This window comes from Oncorhynchus gorbuscha, linkage group LG18 (genome assembly GCF_021184085.1).
Source record: "Oncorhynchus gorbuscha isolate QuinsamMale2020 ecotype Even-year linkage group LG18, OgorEven_v1.0, whole genome shotgun sequence".
Lineage (NCBI taxonomy): Eukaryota > Metazoa > Chordata > Actinopteri > Salmoniformes > Salmonidae > Oncorhynchus > Oncorhynchus gorbuscha.
Window position 1 is genome coordinate 9,210,015 of NC_060190.1, and position 19,452 is coordinate 9,229,466.

Here is a 19,452-nt window from a genome sequence, read left to right on the forward strand (position 1 = left end):
TCTTGCCATTATAGCCTATGAACTACGCACACTTCCGCTTCCAGGTCACCTCATTCTCTTCTACAGCAGGAATCTCTTCTCAACAGGATCTCACCATTTTATTTTACAACACTTCTATGGCCATATTATGATATCTGAGATTACATCTAATTGATGGTGGACAAAAATGATCTTACCTCTCAAATGTGTACTGGGTGTGAACAGGGTCACGTTCATTTGCAAAACGTTCTCGAACATTGCAGATAGAAATTAACGTAATTCATTATTGAACAAATCCAAGAGGCATGTTTGTTCTACATAGCATATTTCTATCTGGACGTTCCAAAACTTTGTATCTTGCTGAACGCGCCCCTGTTCTTGACTTTTAGCACTTTTGCGGGTACCTTGTTTTGACTGGAAACCGCAACGGAGTTTGAAGCTGCCTCCTCGACCTATTTTGAAACACGTATATTTACTGAGACGCAGTGATGGAGTAGAATCAAGTGAGGAAATCAAACAAGCAACTATAGAATTGCATTATGTGTTTGCTATTAAATTAGAGTTGATAAAGTTGCAATGGGGTGACAGCATGCCGCATTTTAGCTAGTTCTTTTCTGGCTAGTCGTGGGCTCGCCCTGCACCAAGGAACGGATGTAAAGAAACGCGGAAGCGAGTTCAGTGGTTAGACGATGTAGTCAGATTTTTGCATTTATAAATCATTTGGGATGACCCCCCTTGCATAATCCATTTGTTAGTTTTGAAGGCCAGGGATTACACTGCATTCGTGTGCCGTTAGAGCTCCCCGTTTTTTGTTTGCAACGTTTTTGGCCTGATCCTAAACGGATTTATTTAAAAAAAATAGTGCCTGAATGGATAGGTCCTCCGTGTTTTTGTCAGTTTGTGTCTTCTTTAGGTAGCCTATTTAACTGAATTAATTTATTAGAAAATCATTTCTAATCTGTGAGCAGACATTGAATTGAGGCAGTGTAATTGAGTCTTGCCAGTGCATTACTGTAGCCCCATACACACAGCACTATTGCTAATACAGTTAGGAAGACAATATCCTAAATCTGTGTTATAGGTCTATGGTTGGTAGTGGGATCTTTTCTTCATCACATGAGGGACGCGATTGCCTGCCTTTACTGTCCCCTTCACAGCTACTGCCTCTGCCTTGGAGGGAAACAAACCTTGGTCACAGGAAATCCGCCTTTGAGGAAAATGTTTCGCCCTGGGAGAGAAAAACATCAGACTGAACCAAGGTAAGACAATTACATTTTCCATAGACTCATTTTGACCTTGTCCTCTGTTCAAATGACTGTGGTGAATGTATGTGTAATTTAGAATACACTGTAGGCTTATTTTATGTTCATATAAACATTAGTTTATTCCCTCTGTAAAGTACTAAGAATTGATGTTATGACGATAGTTTAGAACGAAAAGTCAGACTTTAATTCAATCTAGGATATTCATTACCGACCGAGAAGGAGTTCACTCTTCCACAACTCTTCACAATAGTATTTAAAGTGATGAATCGGAGGGGCGTCTCTGCCTCCCTACTTCCTGTGGAATGCATTTACAATTGTAAATCACATTGGACCAACCAAAAATTCATGTTAAGGAGTTGTTATTTTAGCACCAAGAGGTTCCTAGCACTGACTTTTATTGAGATAGCAAGCTGGACCATAACATATAGGAATGGTCTCAAAGGCTCCTACGGTCTTGTCGTTCATTTACAAGGGAGACTATTCAGGTCAACTGGTGGGCTCTCACAAGAATATATATATATATATATATATATATAACAGACAATATGGTTGAAACTCTTCACAGGTATGCCTGCTTTGTATAGAAATGACATACTTTCTTTTGCCAATTTAACAGGGAAGTCTCTGCCTCCCATGTGGCAAAACTCAGCAATAAGCTAAAAGCTATCTTGAAGAAAAAGTACCAAAGTCCCCCAGGGGGGGAAACTGAGCATCCATTTTATATTCATTGTGATCTCCACTATCCACCTGGTGAAAGTGGAGAGGGGAACCAACATGAGTACATTCAAATTGAGCCAACCTACAGGAAGAGACACCAAGGGACATGCTCACCCATAGGCTTATACTTTGATTCTGAACTAGGCAACGAACAAGTCAGAATAGCACTGACAAAGGGTGTCTCTGGTATTGGCAAAACCAGCCAGGTGCGGATGGTTATTCTTAACTGGGCAGAGGGAAAAGGAAACCAGGAATGTCCTCTCTTATTTCCTCTTCCTTTCCGGGAGCTGAATTTGCTGAAGGAGAGACTGAGTCTAATTGAACTTCTTCACAAGTTTTTCCCAGAATTGAAAGAACCTGGAATTTCCAACTTGGAGAACTTCAGAATTTGGCTCATCTTTGACGGGCTGGATGAATTCCGACGTCCTCTCGACTTCAAGAACAGCCTGATTGTGACCAATGTCACCGAGGTTTCCTCTGTGCCGACACTGCTGACAAACCTCATTAACGGTAACCTTCTTCCCTCCGTCGCTCACATATGGATTACATCCAGACCTGCGGCAGTCAGTCGCATCCCTCTTCAGTACATCAACGAAGTGACAGAAATCGAAGGCTTCACAGATTACCAGAAAGAGGAGTTCTTCAGGAGAGCAATCCATGACAAGAACCAGGCCAATGCAATTATTGCCTACTTAAAGTACTCAAAAAGCCTCTACGTCTTGTGCCAGATACCTTTTATCTGTTCGATTTGTGTGTTAGTCCTCTGGAGAAAGACATTTCTATTCAATGAAGAATGTGACCCCAGAGCTCTGACTCCAGTGTACACTGACCTACTCGCCCTGTTGCAAACACAGAACCAGAATGCACAGGAGATGGCTATTAACTTGGGGAAACTAGCCTTTAAGCAGTTGGTGAAAGGCAACACGGTTTTCTACGAGGAAGACCTACGAGAGTGCAACATTGATGCCCGAGTGGCAGCTGTATACGCAAAAGTAAGCATACCCATCTTCAGGGAGGATATTGGGCTGCACCAACAGAAGATCTACTACTTTGGGCATACCACCATTCAGGAGTTCTTTGCCGCAATGTGGTTTCTCCAATCCTGCAACAGCCCAGATGAAAACCTGAGGAAAGCAGTGGACATGGCCTTGCAGAGCAAAAACGGAAAGCTGGACCTCTTCCTCCGGTTCCTCCTAGGCTTCACGCAGAACTTCATCCAGTCAATTGCAGAGGCCGGCTACAATTTGTCGGAGACACTGACGGAAGCAGTAGAGTATATCAAGAAGAAGGTCATGGAGAATCCCGCTTCACCGAGGACACTCAACCTGCTGAAATGCCTGACGGAATTGGGTGACAGCTCTTTAGAAACGGATGGCGTGCACTTTCTCAAGACGGGAATCCCCCCAGATGCCAAATACCCACGTGCACATTGGTCCGACCTGGCCTCTCTGTTAGTGGCGTCAGAGTCTGGGCCGATAGACATGCTTGGGTTGGAAGTAAAGAAGAGAGGAGACGAGGAACTTCTGAGGATGCTGCCAGTGATCAAAGCTTCCCAGACGGCCACGTAAGTACTTGGTCATTTAACGAGACCAGCTATTACAGTGAGCTCCAAAAGTATTGGGAAAGTGACACATTTGTTTTAGTTTTGGCTCTGTACTCCAGCACCTTGGATGTGATAAAATAACATTTTCATCCATATCAGGTGAACCGTTTAGAAATCAGGTTTTGTACATAGGCTATTCTCCCCATTTTATAGGACCAAAACTATTGTGTTTAGAAACATATTCTATTCTTATTTACAATTAGTGACTCCAAAATGACACTTACTTACCAATCATTTCTATTGGACACGAAATAATTTGAAACAACTTACACAAACAGCAAATGCATCCAACCAATTTGTAGAGTCACAAACTTCATGTAGTCATGTGCGATGAATATGGGACCAAATACTTAACTTTTTACTACTTTAATACACAAGTGAATTTGGCATAATACTTTTGGTCCCCTGAAATGGGGGACTATGTACAAAAAGTGCTGTAATTTCTAAACGGATCACCCGATATGGATGGAAATACCCTCAAAAGTAAAGCTGTCACTCTGCACTTTAGACTCGTAGTCATTGTATCATTCTAAATCCGTAGGGTTGAAGTACAAAGCTAACCGAAACTGTCACTAACTCAATACTTTTGGCGCTCTCTGTATATATCGATATGAAATGTCTGTAACGCTACAAGATAATTGTCGTCACAGGTCATTCAGACCTGTCTTGTGATCATTACACAGTTCTGTTGTTTAAAAAAATATAAATATTTCACCTTTTATTTAACCAGGTAGGCTGGCTGAGAACAAGTTCTCATTTGCAACTGCGACCTGGCCAAGATAAAGCATAGCAGTCCGACACATACAACACAGTTACACATGGAGTAAACAAAACATAGGCAATAATGCAGTAGAAAAACAAGTCTATATACAATGTGAGCAAATGAGGTGAGATAAGGGAGGTAAAGGCAATAAATAGGCCATGATGGCGAGGTAAATACAATATAGCAAGTAAAACACTGGAATGGTAGATTTGCAGTGGAATAATGTGTAAAGTAGAAATAGAAATAATGGGGTGCAAAGGAGCAAAATAAATATTGTAGGGGAAGAGGTAGTTGTTTGGTTTATTGTCTGCTAATATGCCTATGTTCCTTTTGATTCCCTAACCCTCCTTCCCACCAGGCTGTCATATCACAATCTGACTGAGATATTCTGTGAAGGTCTGGCCTCGGCGCTCACCTCAAAGGTGTGCAATCTGAAAGCTCTGGACCTGAGTTTCAACACGCTGAAGGACTCAGGAGTACAACTGCTGGCGGCCGGCTTGGCCAAGCCACATTGCCGACTGGAGAGACTGAAACTGTCCGGCTGCAGGGTGAAACAGGATGGCTTCGCCGCTCTGGCCAAAGCTCTCAAATCCAACCCCTCGCACCTGCGAGAGCTGGATCTCAGCGGCAATGAACCGGGAGAAGCCGGCGTGTTTCATCTCGTTGACGGACTAAAGGTTGTTAAGTGCGAACTGCAGATCCTGAAGTGAGTTTTGATCAATGCGTTGAAAAATCAATGGCTAGGAACCCCGTTCTGATCATGTCTACCCCCACTTGTAACGTCATTGTATTCAAAACATTTTATTTTGTGCTGAATTACAACGTGTGCTGAATTACAACAGGTGTAGGTAGTGAAAAGCTTACTTACAAGCCCTTAACCAACAATGCTGTAAAAAAAAAAAGAGAAAAAAATAAATAAAAGTAACAAATAATTAAAGAGCAACAGTAAAATAACAATAGCGGGGCTGTATACAGGGGTACCGGTGCAGAGTCCATGTGGAGGCTGTATACAGGGGGTACCGGTGCAGAGTCCATGTGGAGGCTGTATACAGGGGTATCGGTGCAGAGTCCATGTGGAGGCTGTATACAGGGGTACCGGTGCAGAGTCCATGTGGAGGCTGTATACAGGGGTACCGGTGCAGAGTCCATGTGGAGGCTGTATACAGGGGTACCGGTGCAGAGTCCATGTGGAGGCTGTATACAGGGGGTACCGGTGCAGAGTCCATGTGGAGGCTGTATACAGGGGTACCGGTGCAGAGTCCATGTGGAGGCTGAATACAGGGGTACCGGTGCAGAGTCCATGTGGAGGCTGTATACAGGGGGTACCGGTGCAGAGTCCATGTGGAGGCTGTATACAGGGGGTACCGGTGCAGAGTCCATGTGGAGGCTGTATACAGGGGTACCGGTGCAGAGTCCATGTGGAGGCTGTATACAGGGGGTACCGGTGCAGAGTCCATGTGGAGGCTGTATACAGGGGTACCGGTGCAGAGTCCATGTGGAGGCTGTATACAGGGGGTACCGGTGCAGAGTCCATGTGGAGGCTATATACAGGGGTACCGGTGCAGAGTCCATGTGGAGGCTGAATACAGGGGTACCGGTGCAGAGTCCATGTGGAGGCTGTATACAGGGGGTACCGGTGCAGAGTCCATGTGGAGGCTGTATACAGGGGTACCGGTGCAGAGTCCATGTGGAGGCTGTATACAGGGGGTACCGGTGCAGAGTCCATGTGGAGGCTGTATACAGGGGTACCGGTGCAGAGTCCATGTGTGGCAGCACAAGTTAGTCGAGGTAATTGTGCTAATGTGTACATGTAGGTAGAGTTATTAATGTGACTATGCATAGATAATAAGAGTAGCAGCAGTGTAAAGGGGGGGGGGGGGTATGCAAATAGTCTGGGTAGGCATTTGATTAGCTGTTCAGGAGTCTTATGGCTTGAGGGTAGAAGCTGTTTAGAAGCCCCCTGTACCTAGACTTAGCACTACGGTACCACTAGCAGAGAGAACAGTCTGACTAAGGTTGACTTGGTCTGACACCGTCTGGTATAGAGGTTCCTGATGGCTGGAAGCTTGGCCCCAGTGATGTACTGGGCCGTACGCACTACCCTCTGTAGTGCCTTGAGGTCGGAGGCTGAGCAGTTGCCATACCAGGCAGTGTTGCACCCAGTCAGAATGCTCTTGATGGTGCAGCTGTAGAACCTTTTGAGGATCTGAGGAACACCCTTGAGGGGCCCCCATGTTGAGGATCAGCATGGTGGATGTGTTGTTACCTACCATTACCATGAGGGGGCGGCCAGTCAGGAAGTCCAGGATCCAGTTGCAGAGGGAGGTTTTTAGTCCCAGGGTCTTAGCTTATTGATGAGCTGAGGGCACTGTGGTGTTGAACGCTGAGCAGTAGTCAATGAATAGCATTCTCACATAGGTGTTCCTTTTGTCATGGTGGGAAGTGTGGAGTGCAATAGAGATTGCATCATCTGTGGATCTGTTGGAAGGTATACAAATAGGAGTGGGTCTGGGGTTTCTGGGATGATGGTGTTGATGTGAGCCATCACCAGCCTTTCAAAGCGCTACATGTCTACAGATGTGAGTGCTACAGGTTGGTAGTCATTTGGGCAGGTTACCTTAGTGTTCTTGGGCTATGCTGGTCTCCTTGAAACATGTTGGTATTGCAGACTCGGACAGGGAGAAGTTGAAAATGTCAGTGAAGACACTTGACAAAGCAAAGAAAGTTAGTCCCCTCTCCTACCTACCCACTACTTACGTATTCTTAATGCCACCTGGCACGCTAACCAAAATACAGGGGTTGGTCCGCCCAGGTCTTACCTAGTGTGCATAGACAGAGTACATACTACGGGTATATGTATGGCCACAGGCCTCTTGTCTAAACACTCCCAAGGTGCCTTCCCCTTCCCCCCTGGGAACAAAAACAGAATAATTACTAATGTAAAGTGAACCATTTCAATAATCAAATCAAACAATCACATACAAACTAGAGGTCGATAGATTATGATTTTTCAACGCTGATACCGATAATTGGAGGACCAAAAAAAAACGATACCAATTAAATCTGCCGATTTGTGTGTGTGTATATATATATACACTAATGACAATTACAACAATACTGAATGAACACTTTTATTTTAACTTAATATAATACATCAATAAAATCAATTTAGTCTCAAATAAATAATGAAACATGTTCAATTTGGTTTAAATAATGCAAAAACAAAGTGTTGGAGAAGAAAGTAAAAGTGCAATATGTGCCATGTAAAAAAGATAACGTTTTAAGTTCCTTGCTCAGAACATGAGAACATATGAAAGCTGGTGGTTCCTTTTAATATGAGTCTTCAATATTCCCAGGTAGGAAGTTTTAGGTTGGAGTTATTATAGGAATTATAGTACTATTTCTCCCTAAACCATTTGTATTTAATATACCTTTGACTACTGAATGTTCTTATAGGCACTATAGTATTGCCAGCCTAATCTTGGGAGTTGATAGGCTTGAAGTCATAAACAGTGCAATGCTTGAAGCACAGCGAAGAGCTGCTGGCAAATGCAGGAAAGTGCAGTTTGAATGAATGCTTACGAGCCTGCTGCTGCCTACCACCGCTCAGTCAGACTGCTCAAATATCAAAGCATAGACTTAATTATAATATAATAACACACATAAATACGAGCCTTAGGTCATTAATATGGTCAAATCCGGAAACTATAAATTTGGATTTTTTTGGGAAAAAAACAGGCAAAATTAACTAAATATGCAGGTTTAAAATATACACTTGTGTATTGATTTTAAAGAAAGGCATTGATGTTTATGGTTAGGTACACATTGGTGCAACGACTGTTTTTTTCGCGAATGCATCTTAAATCATCACCCGTTTGGCGAAGTAAGGCTGTGATTCAATGATAAATTAACAGGCAACTTATAAATTATGCAACGCAGGACAAGCTAGATAACTACACATGGTTGATGATATTACTAGTTTAACTAGTGATTATGTTAAGATTGATTGTTTTTTTATAAGTTTCATGCTAGCTAGCAACTTACCTTGGCTCCTTGCTGCACTCGCGTAACAGGTAGTCAGCCTGCCACGCAGCCTCCTCGTGAGGTGCAATGTAATCGGCCATAATCGGTGTCCAAAAATGTAGATTAACGATTGGTATGAAAACTTGAAATTGGACCTAATTAATCGGCCATTCCGATTAATCGGTCGACTTCTAACACAAAACCACAACACAGAAACTGGGGAACGTAACAGTCGTAATAGTTTGCAAGCCCTGCCACATCCAACGAGCGTCTGAGCCAGTGTAGTACAATTCGATCTTAGTCGATCTTAGTCCTGTATTGACGCTTTGCCTGTCTTATGGTTCGTTGGAGGGAATAGCAGGATTTCTAATAAGCTTCCGAGTTAGAGTCCCACTCATTGAAAGCGGCAGCTAACCCTTAAGCTCAGTGCGGACGTTGCCTGTAATCCATGGCTTCTGGTTGGGGTATGTACGTACAGTCACTGTGGGCATGATGTCATGGATGCACTTATTGATAAAGCCAGTGACTGATGTGGTGTACTCCTCAATGCCATAGGAAGAATACCGGAACATATTCCAGTCTGTGCTAGCAGAACAGTCCTGTAGCTTAGCATCTGCTTCATCTGACCACTTTTTTATTGACCGAGTCACTGGTGCTTTCATTTTAGCTTGTAAGCAGGAATCAAGAGGATATAATTATGGTCAGATTTGGTCAGATTTGCCAAATGGAGGGTGAGGGAGAGCTTTGTATGCGTCTCTGTGTGTGAAGTAAAGCGGGTCTAGAGGTTTTTTTTCCCCCTCTGGTTGCACATGTGACATGCTGGTAGAAAGTTGGTCCTTTTTTCTTATGGCGGTATACAGCTCATTGAGTGCGGTCTTAGTGCCAGTATCGGTCTGTGGTGGTAGGTGGACAGCTACGAAAAATACAGATGACAACTCTCTAGGTAGATAGTTTTTTAGCTGTAGACGACACTAACAAAATAACGCCGTTGGTTAGGAGCACTAAAACGTCAGCCATCCTCCAGCGCCATTCTACCACATAATTCTGTGCTGGGGTTCGCGACACTCACCGTTGGACCACATAGGCCACATCTTCTAAAGTATTATAATCTTTGTTAGGCTCTCAAACTGCAAGCTGGGCCTGGGGCAGAGTCGCTCTCTTGCGGTGTTGCTGATAGAGAACCCCAGACACCTGCGAGAGCTGGACGTCAGCATGAACGACCTGGGAGACCGGGGGGTGAAGCTGCTCATGGACACACTGAAGTCAACCCAGATATACAAACTGGAGTGAGTACTGTCTGGAGTATTGTAGTACACTTCCACCTCACTGATTCTAGTGGAATGTTCCCTGTAGTAAATGTACCATACATTCTCCCTCCACCACCAGGTTGTACTGTTGTCAGCTCACTGAGAAATGCTGTGAGAACATGTTTAGGTGTCTGGTGAACATCCCCAGTCTGAGGGAGCTCAACCTGAGCAACAACAACCTGAAGGACGAGGGGGTCAAGATGCTCTGCAACGTCTTCGGACTGCCCGCCTGTCAACTGGAGAAACTCATGTAAGCTCGCTTACCCCACCAAGAGTGTACGGGCCAATCTCCCTTAGCCCCTACTCCATGTAACCTGGCAGACTTAGGTTCAAATACTATTTGAAATTAGTTAAAATACTTCTCAGACTTGGGTTGATTGAGCTTGCCTGGCACAATGGAACCAATAGAATAGTCGCAAAAGTGCAAACCCTGTCCTCCCATCTAGCTCTCCAGGCAGTCTAAAGCGAACACTTAAAGTCTCTGTTAGACAGTATTTTGAACCTAGGTCTGGAGCTGAATATTGAAGAGTTTATTTTTCTTTACCCTTGTCTCTCCAGTGTGGCGAGCTGTGGCATCACCCTTGTCAGAGGGTTTCGTTTCAACTCTATCCTCAAAGAGCTGGACATCAGCAGGAACCATCTGGGCGACTCGGATGACTGGGCCGATGTCTTGTTCTGCTTGTCTTCACTTGAGACCCTCAGGTGAGTTCTGCAACGGTTAGACCTAGCGTGTGTGTGAGGGGGGCAACCTTCTCAATGTAATTACCTCTCCCCACCTAGGCTGAGTGACTGTAAATTGACAGAGAAATGCTTTGAGGTGCTGGTCAAAGCTCTCAGCTCCAACCTCACCGACCTGAAAGAGCTGGATCTCTCTGGAAACGACCTGGGAGACCGCGGGGTGAAGACTCTCTACATGGGACTGACGTCCAGGTGTTGTACACTGGAGAGACTGTTGTAAGTAATAGCATTAGAGAGGGTTATAAAGCTCACTGCTTGGTCTATGATATCACACCGCACTCTCTTCAAACAATGAATTATTATAAGCATATTCACAAAATGACCTGATCCCCATCTCTCTCTCTACCCATCTCCCATCTCTCTTGCCACATTCACCCCCCCCTCCCTCCCTCCCTCCAGTCTGAGATGCTGTGGGATCACAGTAAAGGGCTGCTCCTCCCTAGCATTAGCCCTGAAGTCCAGCCACTCCAGCATCACAGAACTAGGCCTGATGGGAAATGACACGGGAGAAGAAGGACTGAGAATTCTCTCCGACATCAGGGACAATCAACGCTACAAACTACAGACTCTAGAGTAAGTACTGATGCCATCAAAGCTTACAATGATGTTAGTAATTTATTTACAATGACTTTTGTGTGTGTGTGTGTGTGTGTGTCCACTTTTCATAATTGGATTGTGTGGCCCCTCGGTGGACAATTCTGTTAGAATAGGGATGGAATGAGAACATTATTTTGTAGGATTATGTGTCTATGGTGGTAACACTATTCTTTGTTCTAGAATCAACGATTGAGAGAGGTCTTGACTCGCTTGATGGGGTTCATCTTGGCGTCTCGGCTTGGTCTTCAAGTTCTGTTCTCGCTCCGGTGAAGTGCTTCACTGTAAAGGGAACAGGATGCTATCTCGGGGCGCAGACGGGGATTTGAGCGTTGTACAGACTTATTAAAGAAGTGCCTAAACTTGAAAAAGTTAATGCTATAGAATTCTATAGAGTAGGATGCCCTTTAGGATGTCCCCACGGTGTCTGTGTACTAAACTAAAGGATGTTACTCAGTACCTTCTGCCTCAATCATGCTCAGTAACCCCGAATTCTATTGCAGTATTTTATTTGCACATCAATGTCAATCCAAGATGTTACAGTATACAATGTAGCCTTTACTGAAGAGAAGGGTGATGCTATGTTTTACATAATGACCTTATTGCGTTTTCTTGTTTAACCAAGAATGTGTCATCATTGGGAACCTATAGTGGGACTGGATAAATGAATAATCCGTTTGGAGACATTTTCACCCTTACCAATTCTGATTCCAGGCTGTATCACAACCGGCCATGATTGGCCCAGCGTCATCCGGGCATTAGTGTTAGGAATTTTATGAATAATGACTAAACAATATCTACATTTTAAATAGAACTATAACTAATTAAACTCTACCCTGTTTTACAGTATCTGATGAATAATGTTAGTTCCAAAGAAAGAGGATATGTAGCATGGATAAGAGGTAATTGGAAATGATACACACCCACATTCCTTCCTTCACAATGGTTGTCTTAAGTAAGCAAAGAGGGTCATTAACCTATGTTTGAACCGACTCAACTATAACTCTGTGGCGATCAAATAAGACAGTGAGAGCCCCTCCAGGTTTTGTGTATCTGGAACTGTCTGCTAAAGTGGTAATAAATTATGGTGAGACTTCAGGAGTTAATCCAGTTATATTTTGTGTCATTTATTTTTGAACCTGCTTTGTCCTGATCGATAGGAAGAAGGACATTTTAAAACGTCATATTTGATATATAAACTGTTGTACAGGGTTTTGTGTGCAGCGTGCTCTGAGAATAAATGCTATTGGCTAATTTTTTGATAGACTGGTCTGTCTATTTTATGCAAATAAGGATCTTACAAATTCTTAGAAACAGACAATCATTTTAATTGAAATGGTCAATGAACACAGGAATTCTAAAATTCCATTGACAATTAGTGATTTGTGTATTTATCACCACATTATTTTTTTATTTTATTTCACCTTTATTTAACCAGGTAGGCTAGTTGAGAACAAGTTCTCATTTACAACTGCGACCTGGCCAAGATAAAGCATAGCAGTGTGAACAGACAACACAGAGTTACACATGGAATAAACAATTAACAAGTCAATAACACAGTAGAATAAAAGGGAAGTCTATATACAATGTGTGCAAAAGGCATGAGGAGGTAGGCGAATAATACAATTTTGCAGATTAACACTGGAGTGATAAATGATCAGATGGTCATGTACAGGTAGAGATATTGGTGTGCAAAAGAGCAGAAAAATAAATAAATAAAAACAGTATGGGAATGAGGTAGGCGAAAATGGGTGGGCTATTTTCCTATAGACTGTACAGCTGCAGCGATCGGTTAGCTGCTCGGATAGCTGATGTTTGAAGTTGGTGAGTCACTGAATATCAGCCTTGTATGATTCAACATATGTTATAAGTTACTGTATATACCACTACAAGCACAGGGGACTGTTTTTTGGGTGTTTTGTGTTTAAACGTTCGGGTGTTTTGTGCTTAAAACGTTCTAAAATGAATGAAAACATACATTAATAACATTTTATTTTATATATTGTACGTGTATTGCTGATAAATTAGTATTAAAACGTTCACGTTTTTTAACATTCATTAAAATAAACTGTACTGTTAGTTAGTAGGCCTCTTTCATTAACTCAGAAATACTGAGTTGGGTAGGATGATTTAGAAATGCGATGTTGTAAACCGTGATTGTGCACAAACGCCTGCACAGTAGGTGGTGGCATGCACCTTTAACGTTTGTTTGCTGACCGCCATTAACATAGAAGAAGAAGCTGGAAAAACGAGAGAGGGGTGGCGTGGAAGCGGAAGTCGTTCATACAATAGCAAGACCGAGAATGGAGGTGCGAGAAGCGCTGATAACTGAGATTTGAATGAGATGGGGTCAGATGGAGGGGAGGAACTTGATGCTGAGATCGACTCAGATGACCAATAGGGGAATTGTTCATTACATTCTGATTCTAACTGCGATTCTGATTAGGAGCCTGAGCTGCCTCGGCGCAAGAGAGCCCAAATTATGCCCACTGTGCAGGCGTCAATAACTGACGTTGCCTGCTGACAATGCTCGGAGTAGATTATCAGCACATAATGGAATCCCAGTGTAGTCAAGCCCTCACTTTACGCAAAAGACAAAGTCGACAGAGCATTCGACAGCTTTCATTGTTTATGTAACACGGAGAGATGTTGCAGCACATCAAGGACTGCACTGTAGCTGAGGCGCACAGAGCGAAAGGAGACGGCTCGTGGGGGGAGAGAGGCAGATGAATGGGGCACCAGACACTTCCAGATCCAGTACCAATGATAGGATAGTATAGTTTACCTGCACATATTCATATCTCAGTTGTTTTACACGGTCTGAGTTTATTTCGAAAGGGACTGCTTCATTCTAATTCATTTGCGTTTCAGTAGACGACCGTGCAGAGAGACTCACTCTGTTGACGCTTAAGAATATGGTGTTATCTACCATTATGTGGTCCTGCAGGTCTCTGAGTCTGATACAGTTATTTGCAATGACCACAATGTGGGTCTCCAGCTCTGGGGTGAACAGTCCCCCTCTTCCACCAGGTACTGGTTTTCTTGCAGTTCTATAAAACATTTGAATGGTTTTAGTGATAGATCCTTCTCATTACGAATGTACACTACATATTACTGTACCAGTAAGACTACAGCATTTACAGTTTCTTACCGGTTCTCATTTCGAAATATCCGGATGATACCTGCAACAGCATAACTGCTCAGATTTGGTTGAACCCGTTGCCCAGCCTCCCTCATGCTCATCCCATGGTTGACAACATGTTTTCATCAGTTATTGTGTTCCTGACTCCCTTTCCTCTTCCCCGTCCTACTTCACCTCTTCCTCCTCCTCCTACTTCTTCACCTCCTCGTCCTCCTCTTTCTCCTCCTCCTACTCTCACCCCTCTTCCTCTCTGTCCAATATTGGCCTCCATTGTTGTCCAAACCAAATGTTTACCAGTGGCCTATGTATAGTTCTCAAACTCTGATTTGTAAGTGAACTCATTATCTAAAAGTGTTTTCACATGTGCCAACGTGGAAAGGCAATTGGCGAAATAGTGTAGCAATGTAGAGACCAATGTTTACAGTTTTGCTAGAAGTGTGTTATTAAATTGCAAACTGAGTGTAAAGCAGTGGGTGGTGTTTACAGTTTTGCAAAAAAAGTGTGTTATAAAATGACAAACTCAGTGTAAAGCAGAGAACGTGCATTCAGTTTGGCACACTTGGTAAATGCATCGGCTACAAGTGTTAATGGTTTCAGAGATAGTGCTTCAAGAATCACTGTTAGTGTTTAAGCATTCAGAAGAAGAAAAAAGAATCACGCATCGGAGTCTGAAAAGTGTGAAAAGGCTCTAGTCTAAAGTCAAGAGACAGTTGAAGTGATGGCCACCACATGCTTATGGCAAATAACACCAGATCGAAAAACATGCAAAAGAAAGGAGAGGAGATACGAAGATATTGATTCATGCGTAAAGAAACATATCCCACTGAATGCACCGAAGGAGGTTCATACTGTGTCCGATCTAGCTTTAACGACTCTTGTTTATATCATGGATATATTTACACACATACTCGTTTCTGCATTTTATTTTTCACATTTGTGATTTGCTAAATGTAATCGACAAATAAAACTGTTCAAATGGATTACATTGTGGTGTTTTTATTCAAAGACAAACGACAGTAACTGTTTGTGGAGTAACATTTTAAGATGCATGTTATTTCTTATTAAAGTATATTCACTTCTACTTTAGTCCAACATGGCAACAAATGGTCACTCAGGGTCAACAAAAGAACCCCATCATGGGGAGTTTTAGTTTTAATGGGTTCAATAGTCAAAGAAAGGCTACAGGACACCCAACACCATCTCGCATATTTTAACCCCCCAACCCCCGTCATTTCACCAACTTTCTTTGCATTACAATTTGAAAAATACATGTTTTTTTTTAAATCCCCCAGAATATATACAAGATGAAAAATACAGTTTGGTTGGTTTAGCAGTAGTGTTTTAAGAATAGCATTAAGTGCCATAATATTATTCGAACATACTACATATCCATTTCTACTCGTCACGTTTTGAAAAGGGCAAAACAGTGATGGAAGACAATCATACAGGTGTTAGCAATCACAAAATGTGTGAGGAGAATGTCAGTATGTGCAGTAGTGGTTAGAAATGGTTATGTCGTAACCGAATGGTTACCATTATATCAACTGACTGTACAATACTTATCTCAACAAAACGGTTGACCGTTCTCTTTTTAGAGATCACCAAACTCTCTCAGTAATACACACTAATACTGACTGAGATGAGATTGTACTTTATTAATCCTCAAGGGGAAATTAGTTTAGATTCAAATCTCTTCTCAATAGCTGATAAGGAACCAGCCAGTGACCCCTATAGATAACAGACAGAAACAAAAATAGCATATTCTCGTCAACCAATACAATATCAACTTTCCAGTACAACTTTGAATACAGTCATTCCCATTTGCTGAGGCAGTTGATATAGACACACGTTTAGTTGAGTCAATTCAGATTCTGTCTCCAAAATATTTATTGGTTTAATTTACTGGCATAAAATCGTACGGCATGTGGGGAAAAGGATCTCAGGAACTCACTGGTTACGTTTTCAATCCAAATAAAATATAATTTTCCTATAAAAACACAATCTACACTTTTACGTTGTCTACAGTTGACCAGCAACTGCAGGAAAATAATAATACAAAATGCTACATAAAAATATATTCACTTATATAATTTGATATGATTGTATTTCTTATTTTTTTTAAACACTCGCACATCTGAGTTATCTGGTTGCAGGTGCGAGGGAATATGATAACCTCAAAGAAATGAGAAACCTGCACATTGCTCTTGCTCTAATTAAAGCATATTTCAAAATAAGTAATACCAGCAAGAGCAGTGTGCGGGTTTCTCTTTTGTTTGAATATAATGGCATTGCAAATGACAGTTAGGTTGTAAACTCAAGAGTACGCAAGTTGATATGATGTCTATACTGCTGCAAGCCATTCTTCAATTATCTTGTAGGGGTCGCCAAATCCACATCAAAGTCCAGACAACCATCGCAAAGCATCTGTTTAGCTTCTTCACACATCACACCAGGACAACTGGGCACAGACGTCAATTCAATGTCTATCCACGTTGTTTCAACGTTTTTTTTTTATGATGTGGAAACAACGTTGATTCAACCAGTTTGTGCCCAGTGAGGTGGCTCGATTAAATCCATATCGCTGAAGTTCAAAGTTATAGCGCGATTTACATTTAATGGCAATGTTCCCACGTTTATGGAGACTGCATTCATAGTAAACTGCATTTTGTCTGCTCAATCAGAAATCAAGCATCGGTATTTATTGTCATGAATCTTGCCCTGGAGTCAGCTCTGCAGAGTGGTCACTAGCTGGCACAGCCACAAATCATAAAAACCTAACCTTAACTCAAACCTTAAACAAACCGCTAACCCGAATGCCTAACTCTAACCTTAAATTATGACCAAAAAGCTACATTTAGTTTTCATGAATTTTTACGAAATAGACCATTTTGGCTTTGCAGCTGGCCCATCTAGCGGAAATCGCTCACTGCTGCTCCCAGGGCAAGACTCAATGACAATAAACGTCAACCTTCCGCTATAGCGCTGAATTTCGGTGATACGGATTGAATCAAGCCCCAGAGGTAATGTAAAAGACAACTGTGAGATCACACAGTCGGGTCATCCCACTCTATGTGTTGACCTGGATAGAAAGCAGCAGCACTGGACTTGATTCTGGCTGCCGGTACTGATCAAATTCAGGTGCAGGGGCTCCACAATACTTTTGAGCTAATATTGTATAAGAGGAACAGGAGCTCAAGCAGCAGAACATCTAAGGTGCCGGTAGTCAGCTCCGATGAGCTCCTGCCCAAGTCAAGCACTGGAAAGGAGCAGAACATCTGAGGTGCCGGTACTCAGCTCCGATGAGCTCCTGCCCAAGTCAAGCACCGGAAAGGAGCAGAACATCTGAGGTGCCGGTACTCAGCTCCGATGAGCTCCTGCCCAAGTCAAGCACCGGAAAGGAGCAGAACATCTGAGGTGCCGGTACTCAGCTCCGATGAGCTCCTGCCCAAGTCAAGCACCGGAAAGGAGCAGAACATCTGAGGTGCCGGTACTCAGCTCCGATGAGCTCCTGCCCAAGTCAAGCACCGGAAAGGAGCAGAAACTCAGCGTTCTCTAACCAGGTCCCAGTGTTAGCAGAAGACAATCAGATACACTGACTTCTGCTAGAGGAGCATGCATGTACATTTGTCCTTGTAACGAAAACAGACCGTGAGGATGTGATGTAAGAGAACTTCCTGGTCCGAAGACCTCACAAAAGAGTCACACAAGGGTGTTTCTTAAAAAGTATACTTCAGGCCCCAGACATACTACTAGAAACGCCAGTCAGTTCTCAGAGCGCGCGTATCAGAGTATGGAGGGCTCTGCGGCGGCCATTTTGTGCTCCTTCTTTAGGAAACACAAAGTCCAAGCTGACCCGACACTGGACTTGACCAACCAACTCCTGACGCTCACGTGCCGTATCCCGAAAAAGAGAGTGAAATGCATGCAGACACCAGACACTTCTCTCCACACCTGCTTCCTCTTTCTGTCTCCTTTTAGAAGAATAGGAACTACTTTTTTCCATTGAGTAGTCTAGGATCCCTTCACAACACACAGCAACATTCTCTGACTCTATAGTTGAAATATACAGTGTATTTTTTCAATTTCCGCCATTCACTACCATTCTATGGATACACGTCCATATTAGGACATCCTCAGTACCACCATTCAGTATCATTCCATCATACCCGGTTGGTGTCCATATTAGGACTGCCTCAGTCTCAGCAGTCAGGTATTGTACTTGTTCCACCATCCATCAGTGCTCTCTCAGGTATATGTGTGCTGATGTATGAGTCTGAATTGTTCCTGTATGTGTTTGTACACTAGTGAAAAATCCAATGACCCCTCTAGGGATCAATAAGGTTTTATTTCATTTCAATTCAGTTTCATTCATCCAATTGGCTAGGCAGTAGGCAGTTGCCATTGTGCTGGTTAGCTGGTATACACAGGTTAAGGTTGGGCACTCTGCGGTAGACAAAATGGAAGGGTTGCGAGTTTGGGTGGCTGTGTATCTCCGCTTTGATTCGCTGGGGGTGTGTGTCCAGGGCTAGCTGCTGACTGGTTGCCTCAGTGATGAGAAAGAGGGAGTGGTTCTCGGGGTCATGAACTTTGAACTTGTAGGCGCAGAGCGAGCATACTTCTTCGGTGGTGGAGTACGGGTGGACTAGGAGGGTTTTGGCTGTGCAGCCGCTGTTGACTTCTTGTAAGGCGACTCGCAGGTAGTTCTGAAGGAGAAGGGATACAAGGAATGTGATACAGGTGTCACTGATACAAATATACATGTATGCAAACATGCAAAACAGATATAAAATATACACATGCAAAAATACATGGGAGAAAATGACACAAAGAGAGACAGAGAACATTACACGGATATCAGTTATATGCAGGATCACTGAGACACAAATACACAGGAATGTTTTTGTTTTTGAAGACACACAGGGAGAAAGATGATGGAGCTTTGGTACGACTCTATAGCCTCTACTATTTGTATGGCGTTTACAGGAAGACACAGCCATTTCAGAGCGAACAGAGAAAAACCCAGACAACGTGACATTAGCGCACAATCACATGCATTAGATTAGTCCTATCTCATCTACCTATCAGCTTCCTTCTCAATATCACTCCCTTCTTGACCGTTTCTAACCCGGAAATCAAACACACATTTTTCTTCCAAAAGTGTCTTCATAGTTCCAGATCATTTTTGAATACAGATCCAGATGTAGAGGGATGGTCTCGGCATGTCACCACCGGCGCTTCTCATGCAGATTGGTGTTGAGTGACGTTGCCCCGTGACGCTAATCTTGGGTCAGTTTTGCATTTCCCCCCACTAATGGTTAAGG

The 19,452-nt window shown here is 43.0% G+C and overlaps 2 protein-coding genes across 5 annotated transcripts in view; one reads left to right on the plus strand and one right to left on the minus strand.

Moving 5' to 3' along the window:
* The first annotated feature begins 40 nt into the window (after positions 1 to 40).
* On the plus strand, positions 41 to 12,248 carry LOC124002980 (NACHT, LRR and PYD domains-containing protein 12-like). 4 transcript variants are annotated; one of them, XM_046310854.1, is made up of 10 exons: positions 41 to 482; positions 1,061 to 1,238; positions 1,861 to 3,525; positions 4,686 to 5,033; positions 9,469 to 9,636; positions 9,737 to 9,907; positions 10,216 to 10,359; positions 10,438 to 10,611; positions 10,795 to 10,968; positions 11,173 to 12,248. In XM_046310854.1, the coding sequence occupies exons 2-10, from the start codon at positions 1,096 to 1,098 to the stop codon at positions 11,183 to 11,185; spliced, it is 3,000 nt and encodes a 999-aa protein (XP_046166810.1). In that variant the 5' UTR covers positions 41 to 482; positions 1,061 to 1,095; the 3' UTR covers positions 11,186 to 12,248. The 4 variants fall into 4 exon arrangements, with proteins under 4 accessions (XP_046166810.1, XP_046166812.1, XP_046166809.1 ...); XM_046310856.1 differs by having other exon boundaries at positions 1,137 to 1,238; XM_046310853.1 differs by having other exon boundaries at positions 41 to 254; positions 369 to 1,238.
* Positions 12,249 to 15,111: 2,863 nt separating this feature from the next.
* LOC124002496 (ras and Rab interactor 2-like) overlaps positions 15,112 to 19,452 on the minus strand; it is a 196,353-nt gene continuing 192,012 nt past the window's right edge. The window contains 1 exon segment of the mRNA XM_046309928.1: positions 15,112 to 18,834. Coding sequence (XP_046165884.1) covers positions 18,496 to 18,834 — 339 coding nt within the window. The 3' untranslated portion in view covers positions 15,112 to 18,495.